Raw genomic sequence first — 12,639 nt, forward strand, 5'->3', positions numbered from 1 at the left:
CTGGTTTGAAGACAAAGAGTGGTCATGCCAAATATTGGTTTGGATTTCTCTTCTGTTCATTTTCTCCCAATTTTGTTAAATAATATAAATAATTTATTAACACTTCTATTTCTGAAAGCATTCTTATTTTACAGCATTTTTTTGCACCTGCCTAAAACTTTTGCACAGTGCTGTATGCCAAAGCACCGCTTGCACTCAGTAAAATGAGAGGCAAAAAATTTTGGTGGGTATGGTGGCTTGTGGGAGTGGATATTACCTGCTCGCAATAGGTGTGGTATTTGGAAGATTTATGGCTTATTTTGCACCATAATGAAGATTAATAAACATTTTGAGACATTCAATGTATGAACTTTAATATTTGTAGAGTTGAGAGTGACATCTTTTTTTTGCACCAGGTGAAATTTAAGATTGTTTATTTATTTTGGCACAATTGATTGCGCTACCTCTTTGGGGAATTTAATTTCATGTTGTTGTTGAGTCTCTAATCTTTATTTTTTCATGTCAAATAATATTAATCTGTCAAAAGCAATAATTTATCCTAAATCAAATCATTATTTTATCTTGTGGACTGTAATTTTATCACCAACTCAAACAGCTCCTTTTCTATTTCTCCTAAATAGACAGCTAATAAAACTCACAGTTACCACCACTCTGGAACTCGTATAATATTACATAAGTGTGATAACCTGTATGGTAATTCTGAATTGATTGTTACATTACATTTCTCGAAAGGGCCGATAAAAAAAACGGACTATATCATAAAAGAACTGGTAGTGGTAAAATGCAGAACTGACTATAGAAAATGTGAGATGCAAGTTTTTAAATGAGGTATGAGGTAAAAAAGGTATCAAGATTGATAACAGAAAGAGATAAGACCAGACAGAGAAAACACCTGAAAAAATGAAAAACAGGTTTCTGAATTGAGCCCACAATCTACTGTCTTGCCTTCAAAGTGGAACTACAAAAGCAGGGAGACAGGAAGGCGAAAGCATATAGTGCATTACCGCAAAAAAAAATATATATATATAGCAAGTAAAATTGATAAAATTTGAATACTTATAAAAGTGCAACTGGTAAAAACACATAGACCACAAGATCTCCTACAATGTGGGATATGTATGCTCTAATTGGTCAATAAATTCAGTTCAGCTCTGAGGAAGGGGGTAACATATCAGCTTGGCTATATAGAGGGATACAATTGGAGCATACGTATCACACATTATAGGGCATCTTGTGATCTATGTGCTTTTACCAGTTGCACGTTTGTAAGTATTTAATTTGCACTAGGTGCTTGCACCTTCCTGTCTCCTTGCTTCTGTAGTTCCACTTTGAATTCCCCTATCCGTGGAAGGCTGCATCCAACTAGCATTTGGGTTTGTTGTACAGTTCTATTCAACTGTGGGGGACCTCTGAGTGCTGGAAGTGATTATTTTGTACTGTACTGTCTCTCCTTCACCTACCCAAATTTAAAATAACGATGTAATTTACAAAGCATATAAGGCAACCACCATTTTACTATATTTATAGACATATATGTTTAATAAAGCTTACCAAATATCAAATAAACCACTCCAACAACAATATCAGCTGTTTTGGGAATATTTGAATAGTGAGAAATATTTCTTGCAAACTCCATCTGAAAAACAAAATTATCCAAAATAATAAAATCTAATACAATAGCATTTTAAGATTTTGGCAGACAAGTATAACAATACACCTCTCATCTAGAAGCCCTCATAGTTCCCAATGGATAACAATTCCTCCTTGTTCATCATGCTCAAGAAAGGTCCAAGTAATGGGCTGAAACGCATGCTTTTTTATGTGTTTTAAGAACAGGTAAGTCTACCTAGCAGAATGAGTGATCCTTAAACTGTCCCTTAAACCAGACATTGTGTACATGCCTACAAATTAGTGCTATTGTATCCATGAAAAAGCAGATTAAAGGTCATCTATCACTAAAGGTTTCAGGTAATTGTCATCTGGTAGGTTAATGCTAAAACTAACTTCTTCACTGATTTCACTGATACTTATGTACATGTGATTTTCTTTTTGTTTTTTATTTTTTTTTAAATTTGTAAAGATTTGTAACAAACTTCTTTAACATTGTTATTATGGGGTATTGTTTGTAGAATCTTGAGAAAATAATACATTTAATCCATTTTGAAATAAGGCTGTAACACAAAAAAATGTGGAAAAAGTGAAGCGCTCTGAATACTTTCTGGATTCACTGTACACTTCAGAAGTTTGTATTAGACCAGTGGTCTCCAAACTGTGGCCCATGGGCCAGATGTGGCCCTCTACTTACATTTATCCAGCCATTGAGGCACTGTTCTACCCACTAATATAATGCACAATTGCTTTCACATACACCAACAATGGGGCACCATTCCTTCCCCTGACACCAACAGTGGGGCACTATCACGTCCACTGATACCAACAATGTGTCACCAAACCTTCCCCTAACACCAACAGTAGGGCACCATCTCTTCCACTGAAACCGTTAATGTGGCAACATTCCTTCCCTTGACACCAACAGTGGGGCACCATCTCTTCCACTGACACCAACAATGTTGCGCCATTCCTTCTCCGGACACCAACAGTGGGGCACTATTTGTTTTACTGACAGCAACAATGGGATACTATTCCTCCTCCTGCTGACCACTATGTATTTTTTTTTTACTCCCACTGACTACTTTTAGAGTGATTCCCTGTTGCCCAATGTACATGATTCAAAGTTTCTTTGGGTTCTCTGATGTGTGTACTATACAAATTTCTGTACTTTGTGGAAAAAGCTGTAATATAACAGACCCCCTTCCTTGAAATTGGAGAAATTAGGCTCAATGTTCGTTAAACGGGCACTGACTAATTCTTTAAATTAATGCTCCAGGAATAAAAAACACTAACTGTGGAACTAGTTAACTAGCAAACTAGTATTGTACTTCCAATGCCCAAAAAAAAAATAAGGTAATACAGAAAATTCTGAGAAAATATGTAAAATCCACAAATAATGGAATGGAATACACAAGACTTTATGTAGATACATTTTACCAAGCACAATACATGTCAATATATGCTAATCAGAAAAAGAATGTCCCATAGCCGGGCATTATGGAGTGAGTCAGCTATAAAATAACAATATACATTCCGAAATTATCTGATGAATGAGATGTACACCTAGCAAGTTCATCAATGAAAAAGGTTTACAGAGAGATACATTGCTCTTAAATTAGTGGCATAGGTTCAAAAATTGCTTAATTTGTTTCTTTAAGGCTTTTGTCTATCCGATAGCTTCCAATTTCCTCAAATATTGTTTAAACCCTTGCAACTTTTCTGAAAACATCAGAACAAGCCAAGGCCCATCTCAACCCATCTAATCCTCACCACCAAATTGACTATATGTGAATATACACTGCTACAACCATATTTGATACTCACCCTTCCGTTTTAGGACCCAAAAAATAGACTGCTGGAAGCGCTGATAATATAAAATAACATTGGTCTTTAGTAAAATAACTTGTGCACATGGATTTTTTGGGAACCAAAGTTAATTGTGTAGGTCACTATTTTCTGAACATATCAAAGAAGATATTGCTTGTGTGAAGTTCCAATCTATGCTAGTGTCCATGTGTGTGACAACGCCTGAACGTAAACTACCCAGACAGCCAGTACATGTACAGTATCTTACAAAAGTGAGTATACCCCTTACATTTTTGTAAATGTTTTATTATATATTTTCAAGTGACAGCACTGAAGAAATGACACTGCCACAATGTAAAGCAGTGAGTGTACAGTTTGTAAAACAGTGTCAATTTGCTGTCCCCTCAAAATAAGTTAACACACAGCCATTAATGTCTATACCTCTGGCAACAAAAGTCAGTACACACCGAAGTGAAAATGTCCAAATTGGCCCAATTAGCCTTTTTCCCTCCCTGGTGTCATGTGACTCATTAGTGTTACAAGGTCTCAGGTGTGAATGGGGAGCAGGTGTGGTAAATTTGGTGTTATCGCTCTCACTCTCTCATACTGGTCACTGGAAGTTCAACATGGCACCTCATGGCAAAGAACTCTCTGAGGATCTGAAAAAAAAGTTGCTCTACATAAAGATGGCCTAGACTATAAGAAGATTTCCAAGACCCTGAAACTAAGCTGCAGCACGGTGGCCAAGACCATACAGCAGTTAAACAGGACAAGTTCCACAGAGAACAGGCCTCGCCATGGTCGAGCAAAGAAGATGAGTGCACGTGTTCAGCATCATATCCAGAGGTTGTCTTTGGGAAATAGAGGTACGAGTGCTGCCAGCATTGCTGCAGAGGTTGAAGGGGTGGGGGGTCAGCTTGTCAATGCTGAGACTATACGCCGCACACTGCATCAAATTGGTATGCATGGCTGTCATCCCAGAACGAAGCCTCTTCTAAAGATGATGCACAAGAAAGCCCACAAACAGTTTGCTGAAGACAAGTTGGCTAAGGACATGGATTACTGGAACCATGTCCTGTGGTCTGATGAGACCAAGATAAACTTATTTCGTTCAGATAGTTTTAAGCATGTGTGACAGCAACCAGGTGAGGAGTCAAGTGTGTCTTGCCTACAGTCAAGCATGGTGGTGGGAGTGTCATTGTCTGGGGCTGCATGAGTGCTGCCCGCACTGGGTAGCTACAGTTTTTTGAGGGAACTATGAATGCCAACATATACTGTGACATTCTGAAGCAGAACATGATCCCCTCCCTTCAGAGACTGAGCCGCAGGGCAGTAATCTACTGGAACCATGTCCTGTGGCCTGATGAGACCAAGATAAACTTATTTGGTTTAGATGATGTTAAGCATGTGTGGCGGCAACCAGGTGAAGAGTACAAAGAAAAGTGTGTCTTGCCTACAGTCGAGCATGGTGGTGGGAGTGTCATGGTCTGGGGCTGCATGAGTGTGGTCTGCACTAAGGAGCTACAGTTCATTGAGAGAACCATGAATGCCAACATATACTATTATATACTGAAGCAGAGCATGATCACCTCCCTTCAGAGACTGGGCTGCAGGGCAGTATTACAACATAACGACCCCAAACACACCTCCAAGATGACCACTGCCTACTAAAGAAGCTGAGTGTAAAGGTGATGGACTAGCCAAGCGTGTCTCAAGACCTAAACCCTATTTAGCATCTGTGGGGCATCCTCAAACGGAAGGTGAAGGAGCGCAAGGTCCCTAACATCCACCAGCTCCATGATGTCGTCATGGAGGAGTGGAAGAGGACTCCAGAGGTAACCTGTGACACTCTGGTGAACTCCATGCCCAAGAGGGTTAAGGCAGTGCTGGAAAATAATGGTGGCCACACAAAATATTGAAACTTTGGGCCCAATTTGGACATTTATATTTAGGGGTGTACTCATTTTTGTTGCCAGTGGTTTAGACATTAATGGCTGTGTGTTGAGTTTAGTTTGAGGGAACAGCAAATTTCCAGTTATACAAGCTGTACACTCACTACTTTACATTGTAGCAAAATGTAATTTCTTCAGTTTTGTCACATGAAAAGATATAATAAAACATTTACACAAATGTGAGGGGTGTACTCACTTTTGTGAGATACTATACGTGAGCAGCAATACCTATTTGTCAACTTGCCAGGACCTTCATAACTGGGAAAATTATGCTTTAAATGACTAGAATGCAGTTAGGTGGAGTCTGGAGAAGCAGTGGCATAGGTTCAACTGCCTCTATGCATAGGAGCATGGCTGCTCTCAAACAGCCCATGATGCTTATCCTATAATTCAACAGTATTATTATGTTTCAATTTGCTCCTAGCCAAGTAACATCATGTCTGTCTACCTCTCTTCTTTGAGTACAGCTTGTGAAGCAATTAAAGTAAATGTGTTGCATACCTGCAAATTGTAAACTAGAGGTTACCTTTATTAAACTCTGCAGGTCAAAAGGTGCGGAATGGTGGTAGGCTTCTTTCAAAAGATTAGTCTGCCCAAAAGTGATTTTAAAGTTAAAGTTATTGTGACTGCAGTCACTCGCTGTTAAGGAAGAACAATTGATCTTGGTGAAATTACAGATTTTTACAAAAATTGCAAATGTCTTTTTTATTTTTTTATTTTATTATTTAATTTTTTTAACAATATGCAAAATTATGTTTATAGCATATTTTTGTAACTGTTTTTGTTCTTACTGGGAAAAAATCAAATAACAAAATACAGTACATTAGGAAAAACATGAGGTGAAGGACTACTAATAAGGAGCACCTAAATTTAAGATGAATACAGAGCACTTATCACATGGGGTGATCTGAAGTGATTAAGTTGTTATGAACAATGTTGAAAAATTGAATTTTGTGTAATACTATATATTTTGAGTTTGTATAATTTTTTGAGTTTATATAATTCTTGCACTACTACACAATATAATAGGAGTTCAAGGTTGATCAAAATACAATCCTTGCAGCGCCTCAAAAAACAACATATATATAAATTTTTGGTTTCACCAAAATTGAAGGCAGCTGTATTATGATATTCAACCATAGGTGGCCTATTTCTATTACTATCCTTTATCTATTCTTAACTTCTGTTGAAAAAGATCACCATTCCTTGCTCGGCTCCTGCCAACATTTGAGATTTGGGTGGTCCTTGATATTCTTCATCACAGAAATTAAAAATCCAACAAAGACACAAGTTTCTCTTCAATGGAAATGGCAGCTGTGCTGGCCTGCAAACTCAAGTGCCAAGATCTTGCCATATGTGAAATATTAGAAATCACTAGCTTATAAACCCTTCAGCATCTACTAAATTGTAAAGTATCAATTTTGGATTGACAGGTCCTTTAATCGGGAATGTCCAGGAATGTCCAGGAACAAAGCAATAATTTGGACCATAAATGGTTAAAGCAAATAAGCGTATTATAAGAACCAGAGAAGTATTATTTGCAATTTGTCTCTAATAATATCATTGCTGGATTCAGTCAATGATAAGGATGAGTCAGAAGAATCACAGATTCATCACTTTTAGAATCTACAAAGTTTTTACCTGTTGCAGTTCTGTGTGACATACCTAATATGAACATAACATTGGCTCAACAACAATATTCCTTTCATTCCATTTAGCTTTATCACTTGAATGGTGCAAATAGTTAAACACACTTTCTGTTTAGACAATCCCAACCAAATGTTGTGTCAAGAAATTCAAACTCAAATAAATATTTTACAAATGACACTTGAATTCTGTAACTGAATCACACCCATACATAATACATGCGTGTTTTCCTGGGGCAGTGGCATGTTTTTAAATCAAGAACTCTTTTGGAAGAGGTGACGTCTGATTTCTTCTAAGCATTTTTATCTGCAGTGTTTGCAATGAATAATTCATGCATATATAAAGGGGAAATAAGTAAAAAAAAAGTCAAAATTCTAACATTTTTCTATGAACATTTAACAGTGTACATGTATGAAATATGTGAAAATATTAATTTATATTTATGTTATTAGTAAAAACAGAACTTTGGAGTGTAACTGAAATTATTTATATTAAGTCATGTTTCCATTTTGCATAGAATGGTAAGGAAGTAGAACACCTGCCAGGTTTTTATGGCTGTCTGTGTCCCCACTAGGTAGATTTACCCTTTCTATTTGTCTAGATGACCAATGTCACCAGGACAGAAAATGAGGCAAAAGCTACTATGTTGAGTTGTCACTGGAACAGTAATGGAGGCAATATTTTCTAGTGGGGACACATTTCACTGTCAGACAGCTGTGTACAGTAATCCTGCACTAATCAGCTGTATAGACATCTCTGAGATGCCCTTCAATTAGTTTATTAGTAAATATATTGACAGTCTATAGAAGTCTACGCAGCCGGCAAGCACTGGCGCAGTAATATGCTTGGCCATATGAGGCAGATCAGATCTGATCTGAGGTCTGCTTTTGATTAACCCTAGGTATAACCCTAGGTATTAGTAGGGAATTAGTAAAATGTAACTCATATTATCACTTCTGCTTCATAGCATGCCGAAAGGATCTCCAGCTAATCTCCAGTTGGGCCAGCAGGTGGGGCTATGAGGGTGGGGGGCTAGTAGACTTCTCTGAAACGGCATTATGAGTCAACAAGTACCGTATTTATCGGCGTATAACACGCACCTTCACTTAGGAAGGAAGTTTCAGGAAAGAAAAAGAAACAATTAAAAATAATAGTACATACCACCTTTCATTATATAGCCCCCCTTTACATTACACAGTTCCCCCCCATGCAAAGTACATACCCCCTTTTATTATAACTAGAGTTGAGCGGACACCTGGATGTCCGTGTTCGGCGGGTTCGGCCGAACTTTAAAAAAAAGTCAGAGTCCGTGTCCCGGACTTTTGCCGAACTTTTCCCGGACACCGAACCCCATTGAAGTCAATGGGGACCCGAACTTTCAGGCACTAAAATGGCTCTAAAACACCAATGGAAAGGGCTAGAGTGCTGCAAATGGCAGCAAAACATTGTTAAGAGCATGGCAAGTGCTCTGCAAACAAATGTGGATAGGGAAATAACTTAAAACAACAAAAAAAAAACAGAAAAATAAAACAATGTTCTTCATCTCTGAAGGACGAGGCCCATATGGAGTAGGAGGGAGGTTGAGGTGGTGGTGGATGTGGCGGTCTCATAGGCGTGCGCACAGGGTGTGCCGGATGTGCCTGTGCACACCCTAATCACCTAGGGCACATAGCATTATCGCTCTGTTTGCCAGTGAGGAGATGGGAAAGATCTCCCTCGGACCTGCTCTGCTCTATTTCTCTTTGCCAGCAGGGAGAGTAATGTATCGGGGCCATGTACATGTAGGCAAACACATGCATGTGTATTTCAACTTTGGGGTGCACACCCTAATGCAATAGGCTGCGCACACCTATGGGTGGTGTAGGTGGAAGCGGTGGTGGAGGAGGACCAGGGCCGGATTAAGAGCATCATGGGCTTGGTGCTGAGGATTTTGAAGGGCCTTAAGGGCCGTGCCTTGGCATGCACCCAGAGGAGGAAGGGTGCAGCCATGCATGCCTAATTCAACATGGGATGCTGTCTCTGAAGCCCATAAACACATCCATGCCTCGGCAACTGTTCCTCCTTGTCCCGTGGGATCCATGCCTGGTTCATTTTAATGAACGTGAGCTTGTCCACATTGTCGCTGGACAGGCGGCTGCGCTTGTCTGTGATAACGCCCCCAGCCGTGCTAAATACCCGTTCAGATAATACACTGGCTGCAGGGCACGCCAGCATCTCCAAGGCGTAAAGGGCAAGCTCAGGCCATGTGCCCAACTTGGAGACCCAGAAGTTGAAGGGGGCAGACCCCTCATTCAGTACGTCTAGGCGTGTGCACACATACTGCTCCACCATGTTGGTGAAATGCTGCCTCCTGCTAAGACGTTCCATATGAGCTGCTGGTGCTGCTGTTTGTTGTGGCGTGCTGACAAAGCTTTTCCACATTTCGGCCATGCTAACCCTGCCTTCTGAGGTGCTGGAGGTGCCCTGGTTGCGTTGGCGACCTCTTCCTCCTCCTCCTCCTCCTCTGCCTTGTGCTTCCACTGTGGCCCCGCTGTCAGGTGGGAATGCCAGCAGCATCGCATCTACCAGCGTGCGCTTGTACTCGCGCATCTTGCGATCGCGCTCCAGGGAGTGAATTAAGGACGGTACGTTGTCCTTGTAACGGGGATCCAGCAGCGTGGCCACCCAGTAATCAGCACAAGTTAGAATGTGGGCAACTCGGCGGTCATTGTGGAGACACTGCAGCATGTAATCGCTCATGTGTGCCAGGCTGCCCAGAGGCAACGAAAGGCTGTCCTCTGTGGGAGGTGTATCGTCCGTGTCCTCTGTATCCCCCCAGCCACGCACCAGTGATGGCCATGAGCTGGCCTGGGTGCCACACTGCTGTGAACATGGTTCCATCTCCTCCTCCAGCTCCTCCTCCTCATCCTCCTCATCCTCCAGAACTGTGCCCCTGCTGGACAATTGTGTCCCTGGCGTTTGTGTGTGCAGGAACCCACCCTCGGAGCCCCTTGCGAATGACTGCCCTGAAAGCCTTGGAAATGTTACCTCTTCATCCTCCTCCTCCAGCTCCTCATCCTGTGCCACATCCTCTTCCATAGTGGGATAGTTAAGCTGAGAACGGCGTCATCGACACTGGCCATGTTGGTGGAGTACCCAAAACAGTGCAACAAGGCTCACAGGTCTCGCATGGAGGCCCAGTTATTGGTGGTGAAGAGGTGCTGTTCCGCAGAGCGACTCACGCGTGCGTGCTGCAGCTGAAACTCCACTATGGCCTGCTGCTGCTCGCAGAGTCTTTGCAGCATGTGCAAGGTGGAGTTCCACCTTGTGGGCACGTCACATATGAGGCGGTGAGCGGGAAGGCCGAAGTTACGCTGCAGCGCTGACAGGCAAGCAGCAGCAGGGTGAGAACGCCGAAAGTGCGCACAGACGGCCCGCACTTTCTGCAGCAGCTCTGACATATCGGGGTAGTTTTTAAGGAACCTCTGCACCACCAAATTCAGCACATGCGCCAGGCAAGGGATGTGCGTCAAACCGGCTAGGCCCAGAGCTGCTATGAGATTTCGCCCGTTATCGCACACCACCAGGCCGGGCTTGAGGCTCGCTGGCAGCAACCACTCATTTGTCTGCTGTTCCATGCTCCTCCACAACTCCTGCGCGGTGTGTGGTTTGTCCCCCAAACAGGCAAGTTTTAAAACTGCCTGCTGTCGTTTACCCCTGGCCGTGCAGAAGTTGGTGGTGAAGGTGTTACGCTGTCCGGATGAGGAGGCGGTAGAGGATGAGGAAGTGGAGTAGGAGGAGTTAGGAACAGGAGGCAAACTTAAGCGCCCTGCAATCCTCGGTGGTGGAAGGACACGCGCCAAATTGCTATCCGCCTCAGGCCCATCCGCCACTGCATTTACCCAGTGTGCTGTTAGGGAGATATAACGCCCCTGACCGTGCTTACTGGTCCACGTATCGGTAGTTAGGTGGACCTTGCCACAGATGACGTTGCGCAGTGCACACCTGATTTTTTCCCCCCACTTGGTTGTGCAGGGAAGGGATGGCTTGCCTGGAAAAGTAGTGGCGGCTGGGCACGACGTACTGTGGGACAGCCACCGACATAAGGTTTTTAAAACTGTGCGTCTCCACCAGACGGAATGACAGCATTTCAAAGGCCAAGAATTTTGAAATGCTGGCATTCAGGGCCAGGGATCGCGGGTGGGTAGGGGGGTACTTCCTCTTCCTCTCAAGTGTTTGGGAGATGGAAAGCTGAACGCTTCCACGGGACATTGTGGAGATGGTTGGTGACCCAGGTGGTGGTGTTGCTGACAGAGCCTCTGTTTGCGGGGTGGCAGGTGCCGGTATCACTACAGATGTGGCTGGAGCGGCCGAGACTGCAGCAGAAGAGGAAGCAGGATGAGCCAGAGACGTTTCTTGGTTTTGAAGGTGTCTACTCCACTGCAGCTCGTGCTTTGCACTTAGATGCCTGATCATGCAGGTTGTGCTCAGGTTGAGAAGGTTTATGCCTCGCTTCAGGCTCTGATTGCACAGGGTGCAAACCACTTGTGTCCTGTCATCAGCACATTTTCTAAAGAACTTCCACGCTAGAGAACTCCTTTGAGCTGACTTTGGTGCGCTCGTTCCCTTGCTACGTTGGGCAGTAGCAGGCGTAGTGTCTAGGGCACGGCTGCTCCGCTTCTGCACCCTGCTCCCTCTTCTGTTGTGCTGGTGGCTCTGTGCGACCACCGCCTCTTCCTCCAAACTACTCAGGTCACCTGCATGACATTCATTCCATGTGGGGTCGAGGACCTCATCGTCCTCCACATCATCTTCCACCCAGTCTTCACCCCTGCCCTCCTTGTCGGTCTCCACAATGCTGAACGCCGCAGCAGTTGGCACCTACGTTTCGTCATCATCGGAGACGTGCTGCGATGGTCCTTGCATGTACTCATCTTGAGAAATAAGTGGTTGGGCATCGCTGCAATCAATCTCTTCCACTTCTGGGGCAGGGCTAGGTGGATGGCCCTGGGAAACCCTGCTGACAGAGTCCTCAAAAAGAACAAGAGACTGCTGTATGGCTTGGGGCTCAGACTGCTTGCCTGATTTGCAAGGGGGTGAGGTGAAAGACGGTTGGACATCGGCTGCAGGTGCCAACTCTGACCTTTCTGCAGTAGACTGGGTGGGAGACAATGTGAAGGAACTGGAGGCACTGTCAGCAGCAAACCAATCTACTATCGCCTCTCTGTGTTCTGGCCTCATCACTTCTAGAGGCGTATGATGCCCTACCAAATACTGATGCAGGTTCTGTTGCCTACTAACACTTGAGGAAGGTGTTTCACTTGTGCGTGTAGCTGGCACAGATCGACCACGTCCTCTCCTTACAACAGGAGCTCTACCAGCAGCACCACGACCCAGGCCACGGCCCCAATTTGACGGTCTCCTCATATTTCTGTAATTTAAGATCTTGCCCTAGAAAGGTGTTTATTGAATAGCGGAACGAAACAACAACAGTATCGCACGGGTGTATTTCACAGTCAAATATGCAAACTATGCCGCAATTTAATGTTTTTTACCCCAAAAGGGTGTATATTGAATAGCGGAATAGGATAAAAAACGGTGTATCTCACACTTACAAACACAGACTAGGCCCCGATTAAAATTT

General features: G+C 43.2%; 1 protein-coding gene across 1 annotated transcript in view; it reads right to left on the reverse strand.

The window, feature by feature from the left end:
• The window catches only part of LOC309556539 (opsin-5-like), a gene marked incomplete at its 5' end in the record, with an annotated part of 138,066 nt that overhangs the window by 51,914 nt on the left and 73,513 nt on the right, over positions 1–12,639 (reverse strand). Inside the window, one exon of the mRNA XM_082258983.1 lies at positions 1,552–1,636. Coding sequence (XP_082115109.1) covers positions 1,552–1,636 — 85 coding nt within the window. The remainder of the gene's footprint in view (positions 1–1,551; positions 1,637–12,639) is intronic.

The sequence above is a fragment of the Pelophylax lessonae genome (assembly GCF_965119305.1).
Source record: "Pelophylax lessonae genome assembly, chromosome: 5".
NCBI lineage: Eukaryota > Metazoa > Chordata > Amphibia > Anura > Ranidae > Pelophylax > Pelophylax lessonae.